Source organism: Podarcis filfolensis (genome assembly GCF_964270895.1).
Source record: "Podarcis filfolensis genome assembly, chromosome: 12".
Classification (NCBI taxonomy): Eukaryota; Metazoa; Chordata; class Lepidosauria; order Squamata; family Lacertidae; genus Podarcis; species Podarcis filfolensis.
This window is the reverse complement of record NC_139614.1, coordinates 29,710,118-29,732,350: the sequence shown is the minus strand read 5'-3', so window position 1 is coordinate 29,732,350 and position 22,233 is coordinate 29,710,118. Positions and strand designations below refer to the sequence as shown.

At 47.5% G+C, this 22,233-nt stretch overlaps 1 protein-coding gene across 4 annotated transcripts in view; it reads left to right on the top strand.

The window, feature by feature from the left end:
- Positions 1-2,323: 2,323 nt before the first annotated feature.
- The window catches only part of NXPH1 (neurexophilin 1), a 171,669-nt gene continuing 151,759 nt past the window's right edge, over positions 2,324-22,233 (top strand). Inside the window, exons 1-2 of one of the 4 annotated variants that reach the window (XM_083578869.1) lie at positions 2,324-3,495; positions 4,293-4,454. In XM_083578869.1, the coding sequence (XP_083434995.1) occupies positions 4,401-4,454 (54 nt within the window). In that variant the 5' untranslated portion in view covers positions 2,324-3,495; positions 4,293-4,400. Of the gene's footprint in view, positions 3,500-3,682; positions 3,875-4,292; positions 4,455-17,196; positions 17,383-22,233 lie in introns of those variants that run through there. The other 3 variants (XM_083578870.1, XM_083578871.1, XM_083578868.1) reach the window with 3 other exon arrangements.

The window sequence follows — 22,233 nt, the reverse complement described above, 5'->3', positions numbered from 1 at the left end:
ACATGACTTTTCCTCAAAAGGATTCCTGGGAATTGTAGTCTGTCAGGTATGCTGGGAATTGTAGCTCAGTGAGAGGGAAACTGCAGTTCCCAGGATTCTTTGGAGGGAAGTCATGTGCTTTAAACTCATGGCTGCCTACAAACCATGCATTTACAGCACATGGCTTCCCCCAAGGATCTTGGGAACTACAGTTTACCCATCAGAGAGCTACAGTTCCCAGACTCTTAACAAACTACAGTTCCCAAGTTTCTCTGGGGAAGTCATGTGCTTTAAATGTATGTGCATTTGTATGTAGGACCTATTTTGCTAAGGCAAAGGTGGCCAGTCCATGACCCTCCATTTTTGGTCAGCCACCAACCCCAACAAACATGGTCAACATCCAGGGGGGTGGGAACTGTAGCCTATCAACTCTGGAAGGACCACAGGTTCCTCAGCCCAGCCCCAGGATGATGCAGCTCTTCCAGGTCTGAGGCAGAGATCACCTGCAACCCAATGTTAGGCAGAGTTGCCCAGAATTGGACCTAGGCTTTTATATGCACACCCCAGGGATATTCTAGATCGCTTTTATTCTGGGATAGTCCCATGGTGAGTGGGAAAAACCAGCTGAGCAGATGTACACAAGTCAGACATATTTGCAAGCAGGCAGATGTCAATGAATACAAACCAAGCCTGCCCCTCGCACCCTGTACTCCGCAAATCTAGATGGTGGGAATTTTAATAATAATAATAATAATAATAATGATAATGGGAAAGTGCCAAATATGAGAGCTGCCTGAAAAAAACAACACTCTAAATATTAGGTTTTACAATGCTTTCTAGGCAAGGTTTTCTGTTTGTTTTAGAAAGAGCAGTGGGATTTTGTGTAGCCCGAACAGCAAGTGTGTGATTTATTAGGTCTTTCTGGCCACTTAGCTGATATCCAATATGCACCCTGCTACAACAAACACCCAGTGCAATCTTATACATGTCGGCTCGGAAGTCCCACCTGAGTTCAGTGGTACTAACTCTTGAGTAACTATAGGTAGCAATCTGTGTCTCCCTTGACAAGCCTGGGGCATGGGCATGTTAGGGGGACAGGCTTTTTGTTGGGGGGGGCAGAACCTCGGTTTGCTATGTATTTTTATGTATTTTTATTGATTTAGGGGGTAGCAGCTGCCCCTCCCTGCCTACCCCCTTGGCTATGTCCATGTCTTCTGGAGTGGAAAAGAGAGAGAAACATCCCTCCAAAATCAAGATGTGACATCCATACTCATAGATTAATGGCTTCTTATCAGCCTTCCCTCTCTCACAAACACTTTTTACTATGAATTACAACCCATAATCACTAATCTTTTTTTTTTAAATCCCCACCTGATGCATAGACATACACTAACAGTGAATATATGTGAGAGATTACTCTTTAGTACAGTACTCCAGAATGGGACAACTGATCTGTGGTACACCATCTTAAGTTTGAGACTTCTTTAAACAGCCTCCCCCCACCCCCCGGCATTGACTGGTGACTCCATAAACTACGGAACTCCCTCCCACAGGGTGGCCACCAGTTCCGATGGCTTTGAAAGAGGATTGAACAAATTCACGAAGAAGTTTCTCAGAGGCTGCTAGCCATGATGTCGGAGGAAGTCAACGCTTCTGAATACCAGCTGCTGGAAGCCACAGGGGGAGAGTCTTGTGTTCAAGTCCTACTTGAGGGTTTCGTAGGGGCATATGGGTGGCCACTATGAGAACAGGACGCTGGACTAGAGGGGCCGTGGCCCTGATCCAGTACGGGGAGGTGTGTGTATATACTGGGCAAGGAGAAAGATTTATTTTTCATTCCATACTTTCGGTGCTCTTCCATGGCTTCAACGCTCTTCTCTGACTGAAGCCAGGGTTATCATCTCCCTGGCTTGAGCGGAGCACAGAAGCAGGCGAGGTAATGATTCCGAAGTAACTAACGTGGAGTTAAAGCGAGTTAGGGGAGGCCTCTGAGCCCGCCGGAGGAGTGTGCTACAGGCAGTGGCGTAGCGTGGGGGGTACAGGGGGGGCCGGCCGCACCGGGCGCAACATCTGGGGGTTAGGGTTAGGGGGCGCAAATCCATGGGCTAGGGGGCGCAAATCCATGGGTTAGGGGGCGCAAATTACTTGCCTTGCCCCGGGTGCTGACAACCCACGCTACGCCACTGGCTACAGGGAGGGCAGCGAGACACACCATGCTCCCAGAAATCAAAATTCCCGAGTGCTCACTCCGTCCGTTCCCCCGTCTCTCAATTCCCGCCCCGCCCTGGAAAAAAGGCAGTCCCTCCGTCTCAGAAGAGACAGCATCTCTCTCTCTCTCTCTCTCTCTCTCTCTCTCTCTCTCTCTCTCTCTCTCTCTCTCTCCTGGCCCTGTAACCCAACTTCTCTTATCTCGGGTGCCAGACTTCACGCCCCATTTCTCCAGCCATCTCGCAGCCCCTGCAGTCATCTCCAGGAAACCATCGGAAGGTATCAAGCTCCTCTTTCAAGTGCTTTATTATTTGTGCGGGAGCCAAGGGCGACGTCATTATTCATATTCATGGGATATTAATTGCTATTGAAGAAGAAGAGGAAGGAAGGAAGGAAAGCCGGAGCCTGGACGGGGTGTGTGTGTTTATGTGCGCGTTGAAGAGCGGGAAGCGACGCAAACTCTCCTGCTCTCTTTCTTTCTCCCTCTCCCTCTCCCTTCTTCCTATCAGCGCGTCCTTTTCCTCCTCCCTCCGCAGCCGCGGAGCTCCGCGTGCGGAGGGAGCCCCCTAGCGGCAGGGCAGCGCGCCGCAGCGCGCCTTGGCACGGCTCTGATTCGTCGCCCGCCAGCCAGCCAGCCAGCCGGTCGGACTTGGAGAGGCTGGGACGCGGCTGCCTCTCTCGCAAGTCTCGCCGATTCTTCTTCTTTTCTCTCTCGCTCCTCCTCGCAGCTGGAATGACTCTCGGACAGCGCTCGAGGCGGCTTTTCGGCGCTTCTCCTCCTCCAGCGCCGGCCTCCTTCTGCAGCCTCGCTTTGCCCTGGAAGGGATGATCGGCCGAGGGCTTTGCAGCTGGGCTGCTTCATCCCTTGTCCAAAGTTAAAAAGAAGAAGGCAACAAGGAGCAGCCAAGAAGTCCTTCTTCTTATTATTTTTTTTGCAAGAGACAAATCGCTCGGCACGCCCGGACTGCCTCTGTGCCAAGACAGAGACGATAGGAAGCGGTCGTGCGCTCCGGGCCGCCTTCTTCTCCTCCCTCCTTGGCGAAGTTTCCTGCCGCCGTGCCCGTCCGCGGGGCGCCTCCCTTGCGCAGGCTGGCTCCGCGGGGGCGCCTGTTTCCGCGGGACCCCGCTGGCCACAGCATGGAGCAGCAGCAGCAGCAGCAGCCGCGCCGAGGCGGGGATCCTCGCGCAGCCCTGGGCGCTGCTGCCGAGACCCTGTAGCTTGCTTGCTTCCCTCTCTCCTCGCCTCGCCTCTCCTCTTCCCATGGACTATTGCCAGAGATCGGCGCCTGCTTTCGGACCCTCCATGCAGTAGGTAGCCCCGTCTACTCTTGTTTTTGTGGGAGGTGGGGAGGAAGGAAATCGGATCTGATTTTCCTTCCCTTTTTTTTTTGTTGGGAAGGAAACGAGGGGCGGGGTGCTGGGAGCTCCGCCGTGGGTTGAGGGCGAGCTGGCGGAGGCAGAGACGGGAGTTGGGAGACGGGCGAGGGATCTGTGTGTGTGTGTGTGCGCGCGCGCGTTTGCGCGGAGACGGGGCGCAGGAAGGAGGCGTATGTGCGCGCCCGAGCACCCCTTGGCACCTCTGGGGCACCTTTAGCCTGGAGCCTGGATCTGGGGCTTGATCCGAGACCCTAGACTAAGCTCCATCCCTCGCCCCCTCCTCCTTTACCTTCCACGCGCCTGGCTGCGTGTGAGTCTCTCTCTCTCTCATATCTGGGGTGTCTGCGCTGGCGATGATGCACCAGCCGTCCCCATCTTCCTTACAAGAATAAGCAGTCAGCTCTGGATCCCCACCCCGCCCCTGCCCAGTCCTGTCATTCTGCACCTCCCTTGCTCCGAAGTCACTCCGCAGCTTAGGGGTAGTAGCTTGGCCCGCGCGGCGCGAAGCCCTTCTCACCCCGCCCTCTGCCCTGTAAATGGATTAACTCTGATCTGAGTCCTTCATTGCTCAGCGCCCCCCCTCACTTCCCTGCCCTCTTCGGGTCCGTGTGTGTGTGTGTGTGTCGCGCCCCTCCCTCTGCTCTCTCTCTCTCTCTCGCTCCCCCCACCTCGAAGCCCTCACCTCGCGTTTTGCGGTCATGGAGTCTATAATTTCCTTTTTGGTCTAGGCTGGCGCGAGCTCTCCTGGTTCTATAAAGTGGATGTCAGGTGGATCTATGTTCCTGGAGGAACAAAGAGCAAGCGAAGGCAACGCTGTGGAAGTTTGAGCTGGGAGGATGCAGCCTGTGTACTGGTACGCGGTGCTTCTGTTGCAACCAGCACTCTACCTGGTAAGTTTTGCAAGGAGCCTCCCTCCCTCCCGCTTTCTCTCCCCCCCCCGCCCCGCACACTAACTTGGGCTGGTTTGGGTGGAGGGCAGGAGAACCCCGAGCAAAGGCCTTGCGGCTCGCCTCACTTATTCACGAGTAGACCCACTGGCTCCAGCCCTACCGAGCCAAAGGGTGGAGAGACTGTTTTGAGAGACTCCTTCCAGCTTTCTCCCCTCGTCTCCGTCTCCCGTGGGGTGTGTTTTCCCATTTTTTATTCATTTGTTGGTGGACGGAGTGCGCGTTTTGGGTGACTGTGGGTTCGACGGAAGTTTGGCAACCTTACTGTAGGCGTGCGAGAAGGTGAGAAGATCAATTCAAGGACGTTGCCACAGCGTCTCTTGGAAAGCTTGACGAGCGGGGCTTGGCAGGGGTGGTTAGGAGAGAGAACTCCGGCAAAACTTTTTTCTTCCACGATCTACCAATTGGAGCTCCATCCGTTCATACGGGAGACCAAGCCGGCGGTCCAAAAAAAAAAAAAAGTCCAGTGTAGACAGCAAGGTGTAATACCCGGGGTCTCTCTCTGACACGCGCTAGAGCTAGTTCAAATCCGCGAGGGACCCTTCTTGCCCGATCATAAACTCTGTGAAGTGACAACTTGGGCTATGTCGTGGGTATCTCACCTCCTCTATCTGCCTAGCTCCTTGTGACCCCTGGGTGGGTGGGGGGTCAGTTGTTGTGTCCCCAAGGTGTCTTCAGCTCTCCTCGGGGCAAGAGGGGAAGTTTTCGGTGGTGCCGGCGATCCAGGTGATGAGAGGAGGGGATAGCTCTCACAGCACACGCACACCCTTTAGGGGGCTTTTCCGTCATGCACAGGTGTCAACATCCAGGTATAGACACCACCTAGCACTTACCGCACCCCCCCGGGCCACGTCAAACCAAACCACCTAAATTCCACTGAATCAGTCCCGTGGCACAAACAGATGACCAGAGGGGACGGGAAACCACACAACCTGGGATCTCCTCCTGGGATCCAGCTCACAACGATCCACAGATAAGCACAGAGACCGTCATCTGCTTTCTGAGCAAGGGGATCGAGAGTGATCGGCTTTCAGGTTGGAAAAACGGTCTAGGATCAGGCCGGACGGGGAATAATGAAAAAGAAGCGCCTGGTGCTGGCTGAAAAAAATGGTGTGGTTCTACACGCATACAAACCTTGAAAACCAACCGGGGCAACTCGGTTTTTTTTTTTTTTTTTTTTACCCTCTCTGTAAGAAGCCTCTTCCTTGCGCTACTGGTCTGCGGTTGCAGCTCTTGGCCGCTGGAGGGCGGTGCGCGCCAGTCTCAGCCCCGCTCAGGACACCTTGGGGGGGGGGGAGCAGGTGAACGCAGGGGCAGCCCTTGCAGACGGGAACAAGCGCTCTGGCGTGCCATCACCTGCTGTAACACTGCCTTCCCCCTACAAATAGACCGGAGCCACAGTTTAGAAGTCAAGAAGTCTTGGGGATTTATTTATTTTTAAGAAGAACAACATTATTCTGGTTTCTATTCATTCGGATTCCGCCCCCCCCCAATAGAGGTGAGGATGGAGGCCCCTCCAAGATCCGCAGAACGATGTCAAGAACTACCCCCCCAATGTTATTTGGGGGCCAGCGACCTAGGAAGCCTTGACTGGCTATGCATCCTTGAAAGGGTCATTTGGTCACCTATGGGGGTGTGTTGTGTGCGCGCATGGCGCCATTGCACCGCTCTCTGATTTATTTATTTTTAAATAGGTGGGGGTCAGAGAACTCCAACACACGTAATCTCTCCCATCCAGGCGCAAGATCAATAAGCTGCGTGGTTCTCTCCCCCTCTTCCTCCTCCCGCCCTGGGTTTGTTGGCACTTAAACTCTTTCCCACTCATGGCAACAACGGCGCGGGATTTATTCTAATGCGCGGCAGGCTGAAAACAAGCGCATTAATTCTCCTTTAATTGTAAACTGGGAGCATTTGAAAACCATTCAGTGTGCAAATTATGCTGATTCAATTACCGTTTAGTTACAGACTTCATTACCTGAATGCCTTCTCCCTCGCCCCCCCCTCCCTCCCTACCCCCAACCAGGATTTGGCAAGCGGGGGAAAGAAGAGGAAGGGAAAGAAAGAGTTTTCAAAACAATGCGAAATGTGACTGAATGCAAATTGAAAATCAGCAACAGTTTAGGGCGGTTGTCAGCTGAGAGAGGGCTTCGTATAGGATTCCGCAGGCTGATCTACGACTTTATTTGCAAGTCGATATAGTAGCCCGTTGATACTTGCTCTGCATATTCCTTGAGTTTTCTTAGGGACTAACTATCCTGTGCTAAGCCTGATATTAGCCGTCAACCGCGAAGCTTTGATTCAAAGCTTTAATCAACCACAGGAACCAACAAGGTGTTAGGTTTTGCTTCTTCCTAGATGGATCTATAGGGTGACAGGATAGGACCGCCTTGTAGAATTGAAGCCAAATGGAGTGAGGGAGGCGAAAACGGAGAGATCCGTTTTCATGGAGAATCGGTTTACGCTTGGGACGTATAAACACAGCGTAGATGGAACAGGATCTCAAATCTGTGTTTCTGGGGGATTCGGGCGATAGGAATACTTCCCCCCCCTTTTTTTTAAAGAATACGTTTACCTCTCAGTAGCAGGACGTGGGAGAAGCTAGTCTGGATCTCACCGTTCCCCACCTCTGTCAACTGCATTGCAACCACGCTGCAGTCAGTCGGTGCAACGCCCGTGCTTTTGTATTTAGTGTGGACAGGAATCCGGGCCACTCCGCCTGCTAACAGGAAAATGGCAAGAGGTCACCGCTGAAACAGACGGAACTCAAATGACTAGGAATGTGTGGACAGGCCTGGTGGATGATATGCATTCAGTTAAACCCAAGAATGCTTTTGTCAGTGACTCTCCGGATAGCTGCTGTCCTTCTTAGATTTTTTAAAGGGAATTCACGAAACGGTCCCCGTTCAACAAGCTTTAAGGTTTCTTTGGCCTACTCGCGATTCTCTCGATATCTGCTTGGACCTATTTGGGGCTTAAAACGTATTTCTGATTTCTTTACACAATTGGGCGATAGGAACCCCAAGAGTATGCTGAATAGCTGAGCTGTTTATCTTGGGGCCTCCCCACCCCTTAAACCGATTTTCTTCCGATGGGTTTTTGGAGTCTACCCCCTTCCCCCCCCCCCCAGTTTTAAAAATGCCAAAGAAATGATGCAGCAAACATGCCGGTATATGAACACAGACGGTCATATATATTGTGGTTGACCTTGACGCTTCCAGTGGTGGAAGAGAATGAGATGGATTATTGGAGCGCTGGAATAATTCCTAAACGGCAACTGGAGTCTGATGTCATTTCTGGACATTTTCCAGCAGAGTCATAGAATGGAACTTGTGTGTGATGTATATAGTAGCTATAAATAGATCTATGCGCTCCATACCTTGATATGTGATAATATAATGTAGGTTCTATATACAGCTCACAGGTTAAGGTATAGAACGGTTTATAGAGAGACATTCAGAGAGAGCATGACAACACATCATATGCTATCTGTTTCATATATGAAATGCACACACTTGTATCTATTTGCAATGTGTGGCTGTATAAAATGTGCCTGTACATCTACAATGCTATTTTCTCTGTCCTAGACACACTACTCGAAATTATACGTTTAAGCATCCTAGTATGTGGCACGTTTTTACTGGGAGAGAAATCCCTCTGACTTCAATGGGACTTGCCGTCAAGTCAATCTACACAGGACCGCAGGCTAAACTCAGGATTGCTTCCAAGCTGATTGTAAACTCTTTCATATCTATCCCAAACACATGAAGCAAATTTCTGTGAAACCGGTTGGACTTTTTCATTAATATTATTGCTTTAAATCTATGCGTTCGCATCGCTGATCTGAGTGGGATTTAAACCGGCGCGCTGGCTTGTGTGAACTGGGCTGTCGGCGATGTTTTGGTTTAGAGCGATCAATATACTTCAGAAGCATTGTGTGTGTCTGTGGCAGCGTCTCCCCTCTTTCTTTTTTTTTTTTCTTGAAGGGGTGAGGGAGGAGGCAAAGGAAAGCGGAGACCGTAGCTGAGAACATTTCTCTCCGGGATAGGCTCCAAGTCTGGCCAAAGGTGCGGCGCTATCCCTCCTATTTTGACGCTCGCCGGTCACTCCAGAAATCTTAAGAGCGGGTCAAAACAGCGACATCGCTTCTCTTGCCATTGGCACAAGAATGAATAACTTGCTTTCTGTACTACATATTTGGGACGGGAAGGCCTACATTTTCGGAGAATTGCATGCAAATATTTAAAGCACCGAGGCGTGCTTTTCCATCGCACATTTGGCGCGGGGTGGTCTTAGGAGTCGGTTGACACAACACTTGTTTTGTTCTAGATGTCCAGTGCGGTCGTGTGAATGAACCGCGGATTTTTTAAAAAACGCTGATCGTGCCAAGCCATCCAAACCGACCTCTTCGCTCGATAAACCCCTGATCTCGCAAAGATTTCTCTCCAGATCTAATTGTTCACAGGAAGGCGAGAAAGGACAGGTGGAAGTTGGGTGGGTGAGTGGAGGAAGACCATTTTATTTGTCCTTCATTTCCTCTCTCCTACATTTAGTTTAGGCCGTGTATCTACCACTCTCGAACCTTGAAGCAACGTACCCTGTCGGGGTAAATTGCATTTATTACTGTACTTAGGAGTGTGCGCGCGTGCGTCCAAGGCTGAATTACTCCACAGCTTGATTCAAAGCCCAATGAAGCCAGCGACACCCCTATTTCAGCTCCATGCTCAAATTCTGAGCTGCCATCCCCAACATGACTTGGCGCTAGCCAGTTTCGCTGTGTGTCCCACACCTTTGCTTGGAAGTAAGCCCTATAGACTTCAAGTGAAACTTCTGAGTAAGTGCGTTTAGCGCCGCACCTATCATACATATTTAGGAACACCAAAACTCCGTTTAGCTCTCATGGTTGGACTCGAAGACCTCAAGGCCACCCAACGGGACGTCCATTCCAGAACCTGCTCTTTCCTAGGTGACGGATGGGTTTGCATAGGAGAGAGGCAGAGGGAGGGAGGAAGAGGTTTCTGATCCAGAATCATAAACTGGTGTAAGAAACGGGAGGAAATGTGCATTCTTGAAAACACTCGACTGTATTAGGTTATTACATCTCTACATCTCTGTATGAGACTCTCTCTCTCTCTCTCTCTCTCTCTCTCTCTCTCTCTCTCTCTCTGTGTGTGTGTGTGTGTATAACACCAGGCAGCATCGTGTACCTTCTTCTATATGAATTGCGAAGATTACCCAGCTTACCTGTTTAACCTCAGGGTTTGAATGAAGTGTACATACGTATTCCTGATTCATGCCGTTTTGGGGTGGCCTGTTGCTAAAGCCAGGTGCATGTTGTGCTGTGAGAGACAAGTCGAGGGCTGGTGGTGGTGTCACTCAGAATGCCTTAAGACTCGCGACTGCCTCTATTACCTGCTCCCCAGCTGCAGATTCTAGAGTTGGTGTCGCTCTGTTCAGTCTGGCCTCGATTGTGGTCATTTTTTTCTTCCTGGTAAACGTCAACCTAAGGGCGGAATGTGCCCACCCCATCCTTCCTCCTTCTTCCAAGCTAGGTAAGCATCTCCCTCAGACTGCAGGGAGACCATCCCCAACCAGGCAAGCATTGTCCTCCACTAACCATTCTTTACACGGGTTTTCAAAGGGTTTTTTCTGTTCTTTTCTTGGCGCTGAAAGCATTTGGCTATTACTGGCTTGTTTCCCCCGCTCTTTCTTCTTTTTGAAGCGATTTGCTGTACTTTGCAGGTGGAAAAAGAAAGATCAAAACAAATCGTGGCGCTGGTTGTATATTGGGCATCTCACACAACACGGTGGCAACAATTTGTTTTCATTTATTTGTGTTGGGAAGTTTGGGGAGAAAGAAAGAAAGAAAGAAAGAAAGAAAGAAAGAAAGAAAGAAAGAAGCAGCTTAAATTTTCTAGGAGCAGAAATCTCCTAGGAAGACTGAGTTTGAACAATGTAGCAACAGGAGACAGGCATGCGTATGTAGAAAATGATCTGTCTAGGACTAAGGGTACATGGTGATTGTGTATTCCTACATATACAACACGTGCACACGAGCTATTTAGACTCAACACATGCTGTAGGATACAGGTTGTCTTATATCTAAACTGATCAATATACTCTTTCTGTATCCTCTCAATGTCTTGTTTTTATACCAGGAAATCCATGTAAATTCTCACAGTCAACAGAACCACCTCAGCACGCTCTCGCTGTCTCTTTTTGAGGATAAATTGGAGCATTTTCTTTGAGTTTTATTTCTTTGGGGTCTTATTTACGTCTGCTTATTCACCTTATTTCACCCCCTCTTCTGAATCAAGCGGTTTATCGTAAATATGCAGTGAGACTGTGGGATATATATTTTTATATATATATGTGGACCAACTTTCACCATCGCATAGGCCCATTGATTCCAACGGAGCCTACTCCTAAGTAAAACTCCAAGCGGCTCGAGCCTTGATAGGGTTACTTGGTGGAAGCAAGCCCCACGGTGTTCGGTGTGGGACTTACTCCCGAATTAGTTCCCGGGATACTGCAGCCGAAGACTAGCCGATGTTATTTCTGTTCACACCCACCTTTTAAAAATGGGGCGTGGGGGCGGAAGAGTAGTTTTCCAGGTGTGTTAACATCGCCTCTTTCTCTTCTAAATCAGCACAGACTCGGGTACCTGAAGGAGCACTGAGGCGAGCTGGGCTAGCCCCCCTCTCCATCCCGCCCCCCAACTATTTTGAATGTTCAGAGAGGGGTACCTACTTCTACAGAGACAGCAGCTCTCAGTCTAAGTGATTAGCTAAATCTTCCGAGCTAGGAGTAATGAGAAGCTCATTTTAGCCCTTGTGCAGCCCGCCTTGCCTCTAGACTGAATATTATTATTATTATTATTATTATTATTATTATTATTATTAATAGAAAAGCCATTTTCCTTATTAGCGATGGCAGTCAGAGGCTAAGCAGGTTAGTCACCCCCTTGCTGGGAATCGCCGATTTCGCAAGCTCTGTCCCCCACCCCGTTTAGGATCTCTTGTCCCGTCCTTCCTTCCTCCTAGTAGTAGTTTGGGCGAAGCTCGCCGGGTGATTTGCCAGTCAGTTTAACTCACAACCGGCTCTTGTAAGTCAGCATTTAAAGCACCCCCCTGGGTGCTTGGTAAATAGGACTTGAGCCATTTTTTATGCGGCAGATTGACATGTTGACGACTCTGCTTGGAGGAAGCTTCTTCCTCCTCGCTCCCCCCCCTCTTTTTTTTGCAAAAGCTTGGCAAGCACTTCATCAAGGATAAAAAGGTTCTGCCGTAAGGATGTCACTCAATTTATTGTGAAAGTCGAATGAATTACGTTTAATGAAAGTGCTCCCCCGATGAATATTACCAGCCATTTCCTGAGTTGGCTCTGTCAGATTGATGGGAGGAAATGCCAGGCGGCCTCCCTGCCGCCACTACCACCAAGATCTCCAGCCTCAATGACGGACGCGAGCTAATCGAGGTCTGCTGCTGCTGCTATTACGCATAGGATCGAGAGGGCGGAGGGTTCCCAATACGATGCGCAAGTTAACAAGGCGACGTTCCATTTCGCCTCCATTAGAGCTTCGATCCTGCCCATCATCAGCCGTTGCACCAACTTCCGTGGGACTGTTTTGCTTCTGGGTGAATATATGAGGTTGTGGAAATGCTATGCTTGCTGACACTTCCAGCCAGCCAGCCAACCCAATCTATAAACCGGAATTTGGCACCTCCCCTCTCCAATTTTTTTTTTTTTTTGAGAAGTTCTACCGAAGACATTTGGCAAGTTCAGAGTACACAGTGGCACTGGCTTCCCGATAAACTTAGCCTGTATGCAGCGATGCCTGGCTCAAGTACGCAAGGTGGGAAGGCACGCTCTATGCGAGAGCGGAGTAAACACAGCCAGTCTCTCCCTTAAAGGGGAAGAACTGGAGGGTTTGAATGTGTGACTGGCTTCCCCAGAAGTTCTCCAGCGTTCGCGTCTTATCTCACTAAGCACTGCAAAAGGCCCATCCACATATAAATCGCCCGAACACATTGATTTAATCGGAACGAGCTCCCATAGTGTTAAGTGGGCCATTCACAAACCATGGGAGTTGCTCCCGTGTAAATGCATCGAGCTTGCACATCCCATTGACTTCACAATGGTTGGCAGCCAGACTGCATTGGTCCTGGTCGTTCTGGCTTGTAGTTACTGGGAATAGAGCTCCAAGCCAATGTATTTAAGATGGAGATGATTGTCCTATTGGCTTCTATGGACTTTTCTCTCTCAAACATTCCCTCCCCTGATATGAGGTCCCTTCACTCCTTTTCCTTGAATGTAGCCCTCCCACTTCAACAAGGTTTGAAGCCCAAATTGCGTCAACTTATCCGAGTTGTGAATAAGACCAAATATTCCTTTGGGATTTCAGGCTGGTTCCCAAGACGTTCTGTGCTCCCGCGCACGTTTTATGAGCTGCGTTAGCGTTTGCATTAGTTCAATCGCTGGCCACAGTCTGATCTTAATCGAAGAGGATCTATCCTGCCATTCTAAAGGCAGCAGGGTCACAGTCCTGTTAGGAAGGGCTGTTGATGCAGGAAGTTCCGGGTTCGGTCTCAGAAGTTCAGAATTACACTTTGTAGATTGGTTCTTAGTCTTGGGGTACCAAGGCGCTCCTCCATCCAAAACACTTCCAATTGAAATTAAATCTGCGATCCTACCCACACTTAGGAGTGAGTCCCATTGTAGACTGTTGGATTTACTTCTGAGTAAACCTGCACAGAATTGGGCGGCACAGGTCTTAAAACATGCTAGTTTTCCTGGGCCTATTTCCATTTTGTCTGATGTATGCGGGCACTGAGAGTGCCAATACTTATCTTTCATGGAAGTGTGTTCAGCACTGTAGCCTTCTTAGACATAGAAACACCCCAGCCCTACTTAAGTAAAATGCTTAGGTTTGCTGCTTTACCTGGAAGTAAGTTCTACTGAAATCCATGGCACTTGCTTTCAAGTATGCATAATCTGCGTAACGAGTTTAAACCGGGCATTGCTGCTTAACAGGTTTGTTGCTCTGGTTGCAAAACAGAATCTACTGTAAAACAGAAAGAAAGAAAGAGAGAGAGAGAGAGAGAGAGAGAGAGAGAGAGAGAGAGAGAGAGAGAGCGCCTTCCCACCGGGATATTGTTGCCGATGTGATGCAATGCAGCAATAGTTTAGGGTGAAATCTTGAGTACCCTTATTCGGAGCTCTGATGAATAATGCCCAAAGGTTTTGCATCCTCGCAACACATGAACACCCCAAGCCTAAATCAATTTACTTGGAAGTAAGTCCTATTGTAACCAAGGGAATTTACTTCCATTTGAAGAAGTTAGGCTTCGGATAACTGCGTGCTTCTGAAAATCAAGTTCCACTGGAACTTTTTCACTGAGGCTCCATGCAAGTTATGTGTTCAAACGATTGTTGCGTTAGATTCCACCACCACAAAAGGGAAGAAAACGAAGGAAGGAAGGAAGGAAGGAAGAGAGGGAAGGAGGGAGGGAGAAGTCCTAGCAGGGATTCATTCTAGTATTACAATTCAGCCAGCTGCTCGAACTGGGATTTCCAGTATCCTCAGTGTCAAAGCTTAGAGAGAGGTTGTTCCTTTTTCTGTCCCAACCTTTCGGGGTTTCCCGAGATCTTAAGTGAGGCAGAAAAAGGTATCCACTCTCCGAAGTGACACCCGCTTAGACTTAACATGCTGAGAGTTACTGGTACTGAAGTCTGCCCTCTCCCCACCTCTCCTTCTCTTTCCCAAAGGGGCTGGCTCAAACCACAACCCTCTTAAGAGCGGCACACAAAACTTCCAAGCCAAATAAGCTAGTCTGCTTTTTACCAGATGGGGGAGTGTCGAACGCAAGGGTAGTCAATGGTGCCGTGTAAATCACAGTTCTTTGTTAGGAACACCTGACGACAGAACCCAGGAACCAATGGATGATTCTTAAACGGAACGTATCATTCTTTACTCATAGTATTAAAGAGATCAGCTAAGCAACCACTGCTGTTCATTCCAAGTCTTTCTTTACTCTTCTTACTCTTTATTTTCTGCCCTTTATTGAGCGAGAGGAATAGCTTTCTCCAATCTTTATATCTCTTTCTTTCTTTCTTTCTTTCTCATAGAACCTAATATTCAGAACCAACTCTTTTTTCCAGACCTGTACAAACTATTTGTTCAGATAATGGGCTTAAATATATGTTCTTCAGGTTTATTGCTGTGCGTGTGCCTACAGAACTTGTCTCGAGAAGACTTTCCACTGAAACTCTGAACTCTTTTGACTGCTCGAAGAGAAATGTATGTTGCCTTCTCATCTATAAAGAGCGAACACCTTATCCGCAGAGGAACGCCTCTTTTTAGATGTTCCATTTTTTGTAGTCTTGGATAGGTTTCCACAAAAGGCGATTTCCTTTACTCAGTGTCGCTTCAGAGTTACAAAACAGGTGTCTCATGTGTACGCAAGCTTTTGAGTTGTGCAGATCTCTTCGTCATTTCTTACAAACACCTAGCTCGGAGTAACCTGGCAGGTTGACAGCTCTTGTACTAAAATTATGTGGGTTTTGTGTTTTATTGGCTTTTTAAAAAACCTGTTCCAGGTTTTAGTCACCAACACTATATCAAAGGTAGACTCTTTGCTATGCATATCTTTAGCCAGTCAGTTCCAGTCATTTATGCTGTATTAGCATGCCAAGTTTTCAGGCAGAGATGGAAATGGATATTTCTCTTAGCACCTGGGAGGGACAAGAGAAGTCACCCTATAGGTTTGAAATATAGTATCTTTTCCTTAGTTTTGCTACATGGGCAACTTCTTATCTTTCCTTATATTCGGATTATGTTAAAGCAGTTGGGGCAGAGCTTTAAAAAAATTATCTTAAGGTGGAGGAGCAATGGTTTCCATTGTTCAGAAGTTCAGAAAGTCCGTTCTCCTGCTCCTAGCCACACCGCTGGTCCGGTGTACCTCGTCTCCTTTTTGCTTTTCTGATGGAACTAAGCAACAATGCTCACAGAATGGCTATTTTCAGGACCTTGGAGAGCTCCATGCGCAACACAGCTCCACACGTCCTGACAGGAGCTCGTTTCATCTTTAGGACCCTGGACAGCATCTAACAGTTCTTGAACGGCCACAGTAGTGACCTACCCATTCAAGCTCTCCCTCAGCGACATTTGCGGTAGAGACCTTTGCAGTAACCTTCCATGTTCATGGCGCTTTCTAGCTCACCGCGTAGTAACTCCAGGCGAGTTAACAAAGCAGCCCTCCAGCGCCCGACCTCTCGCTTCGGAAACAAAGAAGGCGAATAACTGAGATTGATGTCTCATTAACGATTGATGCTATTTTATGTGAAGCGAATGGAATAATAATAATAATAATAATAATAATAATAATAATAATAATGCCTTAAGGAAGCTTCGCCCCCCCCCACGCTACCAGAAACCCTTCCTTTTTAGAACGTCTTTTGGGCAACAGAGCAGGATTTTCTCTCTAAATAAGGGAGATACCTGCAGCCTCCACCCACCTTTTGGTAATGGCACTTCTCAGTTTAAGTTATGTTGCTTTCCAGAACCAAAAGGGAGACTGTAATTCACACATAATAGAAGAGAAAACCCTTTGGGGAACAGGATTTGTGCATTTGCTCTTTCCTGACTAACCGGCTCCTCTTAAAAGCAGATGGGTGAGAAACAAGGTTGACTACTTGCTATGAAAAGCGTCTCCGTTGAAAGGATCCGGCGCGAATAGAAAGAGGGCGGGGGGGGGACTTAATATTTATTATGGACTGGAGGACAGCGTCACACGTTAGGGATGGTGAGAAATGTAGGTTCCTTTTATCTTTTTTATGTTTTGACAGATTTTTTTTTTAACAAAAAAAAACTTTAATACGTTGAAAAAATTCACCTGGAAGTTTATTGACAGTGAAATATTCACCGAAGTCTAGACACACACACACACACACACACAGAGAGAGAGAGAGAGAGAGAGAGAGAGAGAGAGAGAGAGAGAGAGAGTATTCGATCACTTGCATCAACGAAAGTCAATGAGTGACCCTCCTGGTGACCTCTTCCTAAGCCAACCTGTCTCTTGACTCAGTCCTTAAGAACAGCTGTTAATAAATTAATTATCCCACCCCAGCATTTAAAAACACAAACAAACAAACAAACAAACAAACAGGAATGCAAGAACTCTCATTTGATTCTTAGCCAAGCCCTTGGGATTGTGCCATAAGGATACTATTTGTAATGGTCTAGCCATACTGATCGGCGCAAACAAACAAACAAGCAAACAAACCCCGAGCCCATTTATGTGTTTGCCCAATTAACTTAAACATAAGCGATAGTTTTTTTGGCGTTCCTACGATCTTCGCCTTCCTCGGTTAAGTAAGAGATAATCATTGACTTTGCCCCTCGATGGCATAAATCCCCACTTAATATTGACAGAGCTGTCCCCCAGGGTTTTGCTCGCGGAGAAGCGGTTGTCGATAAAACACAGGAAAGTTGACAAGGAAGGTGTAACTGGATGAGTGATGGGAAGCCTTACAAGAAAGAGCGGTGGTGGGAATAGATTGGGCCGCGCTTTAAATCAGGCTTATTCAAAGACCCACGAAGAATACGTAGGAGACGTTTTTTTTTTGGGGGGGGGGGGTAGCGCGGAGGCAGGCGAAGCTGGCGCCGGATGTCTGCTTAAACACTTTAGCACCTTGCTGATTCATGGATCCGGGAGGTGATGGAACAGCTGGGGACGCAGCCTGGATGCTCAAGGCCTGTGTCTCCGCCGTCGACTCTGAGTACATCTCTATCTTTGAAACGAGGAGAACAGCGGCTTCCGTAGCCGAGATGGCTGTCAACGCCTCGAAAGTCTCCACGCGGTTTACTGATTCAGTAAGATTTTTATGTACTTATTATTCCTTTTTATATATTAAAAATGTTTTATCCTCCTATTCCTCCTCCCCAAAACCCAGGGTGTTTTACATTACAGGATCTGTAAGTCAGGCCTGCGAACTTGAATAAAATATTGGGGCGGGGGGGGGGGAGTAAGTGTCGCCCCGCATAATGGATCACAAGAAAGGGCTCACCCATACCATTTGAATGCCAATGCCCATCAACTTTTTTTGGGGGGGAGGCCCCCTCAAATATTTTATGGAGGGGGCCAAAGGGACCACGGCCCCTGGGAGTTGGCTCCTATGTGTAACGTTGTCTTCACAACAACCTTGCGAGGCAGGTTAGGCGGAGGCACAAGCTAACTCAGCGAGCTACAGGGCTGAGAGGGCTTTAAACTGCGGTGGGTCTCCTTGGGTCTGGTTCGACCTCCTGACCCCCAGCTGACTGTGATTCCACTAGTTTTAATCATGACCACTAGTTTTAATGCACATCATTTTAGATACCAAGAGCATACATAGCCTATACGAACACATTGGTCCCGACCTGTCCTTATAGGTTTGCAACACAATGGATGGGGGCGAAGGTAAGATCTGAACCGGGCTCTTCTGCGCGCTTTATCTAGCGAACCAAACTCCTCTGCCCTCGCCATCAATCTTCTGTTTGCCTTAGTACTCAAAGCGCCAGTCCCCCCCGCTGCTATTATACGCGGAGAGACTTGGCGTCGCTAGTTAAGTCTCCATCCTCTCCTCCGGTCCTTTCTCCCCCCGGAAGGCAGTAGTTAGCTTTGCCTTGTCGCGTTATCTGCTGGCAGGTTCTGGATCCACTCGTAGATTGTCTTCCTCGTTGATGAGGCCTGTCACTTAACCGGGGGGGGGTGTGTGCCCGGTGCCGGGAAGAGCTTTCTTCAATTGCTCGACTGCAGGCTGGTTGCCCACTTCTTATTAGCAGCGTGCGCTAGATGGTTGGCTAAGCCCTCCACGCACAAAGGCGACCCCCGCCGCCGCCAGTCCGTCGTTTGCATATGTGTAAAAGGGCAGAAAACAATGAGAGGCTGCTGCATCGCTCGCGTTGGAGTCCTCTGCATCAAATGGCAAAGCCGTTTGGCTCCTCCATATTCCAGGCTCAATGAATTGCAACGATTATTGAAGAACAAAAGCTCAGGCGACTCGCCTTCCCCGCTTCTTTCCCTGCTGAACTTTAAAAGTCATTCTAATGCAAATATTTCTGCATTATTCCGCCTGCCTGTTTCCCTAAAAGCTCGCTTGGGGAGGGGAGGAATCTTGGACTCCGTTCTTCATTTGAGCAGCGCATCCGCTGTGAAATAGATAGCCAGACCTCACTGGCACAGGAAGCACATTTCTTGGGGAGGTGGCGGTGGCAATGGGAGTTGTTTGGTGGACCTGCAATTTAAGATAGGAACTCAAACTTCCTAGCGGATAAACTGCATGGGCTTGAAAAGAAACTCTTCATTGTGCTGAATCTATGTCCAAAGGTAAATGGAAATTAGGAGAGGGGTTCTGGATTACTTTTGGCAAGAGGACAGCAGGTGTATCTCCTTTTCAATCAGCTGCTGTGTTTTGGATTCTGCTGTTACGTTTCTGTTAATTTTATATTGACCATCTCTTTCTATGGAAGCACCATTGGATCTTTATTTCCAAGGGGGAATCTGGACCAAGCGCATGGGAAAGCCTCTCCCCCTTCCCAAAGATCCTAGGCCTTTTCCTTTAGGCACAAGGGTTGAGTGGTGAGTGCTGTTGCACTCAGGTTTTCTTGCAGGCTTCTCAAAGGAATCTGACTGGCCACTGTGAGAACAGGATGCTGAATTAGACGGGTTACTGATCTGATCCAGCACAGGCTCTTCTTACAACCACATATTAATCTGTCCCAGGGCATGGTCTGGAGAGAAATCTGTACCTGACCAGATGCTTAGTTCTGGAGTGGGTGGCAATTTGCCTGGATTCTTGTATGCAGCAAGGTGAGAGATGGCAGCTGTGATAATAGTCCTCCCTAATAGGCTTGTATTCAGTACTGGATTTACGTATAAGCTAAACAAGCTATAGCTTAGGGCCCCACTCTCTTGGGGCCCCCCAAAAAATTAAAGAAAAAAACACCCGGATGTACATTTCTAAAATATAAGATAAAAAACAAATAAAATAAAACCTACATACAGCAACAGTGTTTTGTGTTGTGTAGGCTCCTGTGATGTAAATAATGGGCCCCGCCTGCTAGCCTGCTCCCTAAAATATCACTGGTTTGCTCATTTCTATATATAGGGTGCCTACATTCTGCATGGACTGGTTGCATGGCAACATGGACAAATGGCTTTAGATACCTGTTAGGTCCATACATTACCATATAGCGTATATTCAACACAAAAAACAGTGGCAATTTGTTGTTAACAAAGGACAGCTGGACATATAAAGGGCCTCATTACCTTCAGTAGCTTAGGGCCTCCTCAAACCTAAATCCGGCCCTGCTTGTATTCAATGCTGGTCATAGTCAGAGCAGACCCATTGAAATTAGTGGACAACTAACAAATTAATTTCTAGAGGTTTACTCAGCTTATAGCTTAGTTGGATACAACCCTGTGGAACACCTTCCTCTCCAAATAAGATTTGGAGTTTTCGACAGGGCTTTTGGTTGAATATTTATCTCCTCTGCACTTGGCATTTTTATTTGTACTTGGCGCTGGGGATTGTTTGATGCAGGTTTTAACCATGTAGTATGATATTCATTTCATAGAATTTTAGAAACATAGACTTGTAGAGTTGGAAGGTGCCCTGAGGATCATCTAGTCCAACCCCCTGCAATGTAGAAATATGCAGCTGTCCCATACGGGGGTCGAACCTGCAACCTTGGTGTCATCAGCACTATGCTCCAACTTCAGAATGTTTTGATTGTTGCAAAAACTGCGGTAAAAACTTGTTGGGGAGGCATATTGCCTGAAAACCTAAGAAATAATAAATAAGACAAGATGATGCAGCCACTTTGCTGAAGTCCAGCAGATCTGAGCTTGGATGGGAGACCATTAGGGAAGTCACTGTATATTGCCTTTGATGGCCATTGGCGTTTAAAAACATCAGAAAAACCAAAGCTGTGCTCTGAAATGGAATCTCTTTTACCACTCCTTGCTAAAATGAAACAACAGTATAGTTAATTTCTATCCTTTTTAAAAAATGTGGAACTTGTTTTTATTATCTAGGAAGCAGGCTGCTGTTGTCAATCTGTTTATCATCATATGTAGTTTTAAAAGCCACTCTTGATTGAACTGTTTGCCCATCAACTCTTCTGTTAAGCTATCTTGTCAAGAAATGCTGCTACAGGCCTCCAGGTATATAAAAAAGCTGGCGTAAAGTTAATGGACTGCCTTATATATTTACAATCTCAACCATAGTGCCAGAACTCTTTTCAGAGCAATATATGTATTTAAATAGGTGCAATATAAAAGTTGCATATTCAGGTTTGCCACTCAATCAACAGCCATAAAAACAACATTGTCAAGTGTTAAATATCAGACTGTGTGTAATTTCACAATCATTTACCCAAGTTGTTCATAGCGTATTGCTGTTCTGTAACTTGTCAAAATTATTTAAAAAATACATTTATGCAGGAAATCATGAGCATATTAATATGTATCTTATAGTGATAATTATAACCTACTGCAGTTTGGTGTTTTTTTTTTTTAAATGAGGAATACAACTGTTGACTTAATGAATCTTATGAATGTACTTTGTTTGGCATGAAGCAAAGCAAATGCATTGTTAGAGTAAAAAGTGGGGAGGGAAAGAATACAAGGCTGACCAAGACACCTTTTTCATATATGGGTTCAGTTTTGCAAACCAGGCCACTTGATGAGCACCATAATATAAACGTCAGCTCAGTTCACAGAACTGGCGTATACCTACAAAACACACTGGGTTATTTGATTTTCCAAGATCTTTTGTTTCAACTCTCCAACATCAGAAAGTCCCACTGCATACGTTGGTGTCGGTAAGAATGTGGGATGGGAAAGGTTAGGATTAAGGAAGTAGCTGGACAGGCAAGTGTCACATTCTAAATTTTTGTCCGTAATTAAATGCTGGTGCAAAGAGTTGTGGCTTAGAAAGTGAGTGACATTGCTACTGCTACTAATACACTACACCATGTCATGGGCCAGTTCATACAGCTAGTTGCTCCTCCTATATAACAGTTTTCAGGAGTGTGTAGAACCACCAGTGAACTCATGACCTGGCTGAGTTCAACTGGAAGAACCAATTGTATGATGCCTTAGACTTCAGGTGGGTTGCAATCCTGCTGGCAGTCTTTTGTGCTCCGGAAGCCCATTGCGCGCAAGTTACCAACCCCGTCATTGCCATAACACTGATGTTACAAAATGCAGAGCTGGGCTGGAGGTTGCTACTTCCCTTGCACCATCAAAAACTAGGATCTTTATATCAGTGAGGGTTGAACCCACTGAGGAAACTCCGCTGACCTTTCTGAAAGCAAAAATGGGTGGAGTGATAACAGTGAAGATCTGCTGCAGTATGAGTTTTGAACCCTTTGCTCACTAAGCCTCTGACAGTTGGGAGCCCGGTATTGCAGTGGTCCCTACTTCTTCTAGAAGGTCTGTTATCAGAAAGTAGCTGGGTGGGACTTCTGCTTAACCTAATGGCAGTTACGATGTGAGGTTCCTCAGGGTTCCATCTTGTCCCCTATGCTATTTAATAATATATAGAAACCACTGGGAGGTGTAATCTGGGGGTTTGAAGTGTGGTGCTGCATGTATGAAGAGGACACCCATCTCTACATTGAGCTTTGTCTCCTCATTCCATGTGAATCAGGAGAAGCTGTACAAGTGCTGGACCAATGACT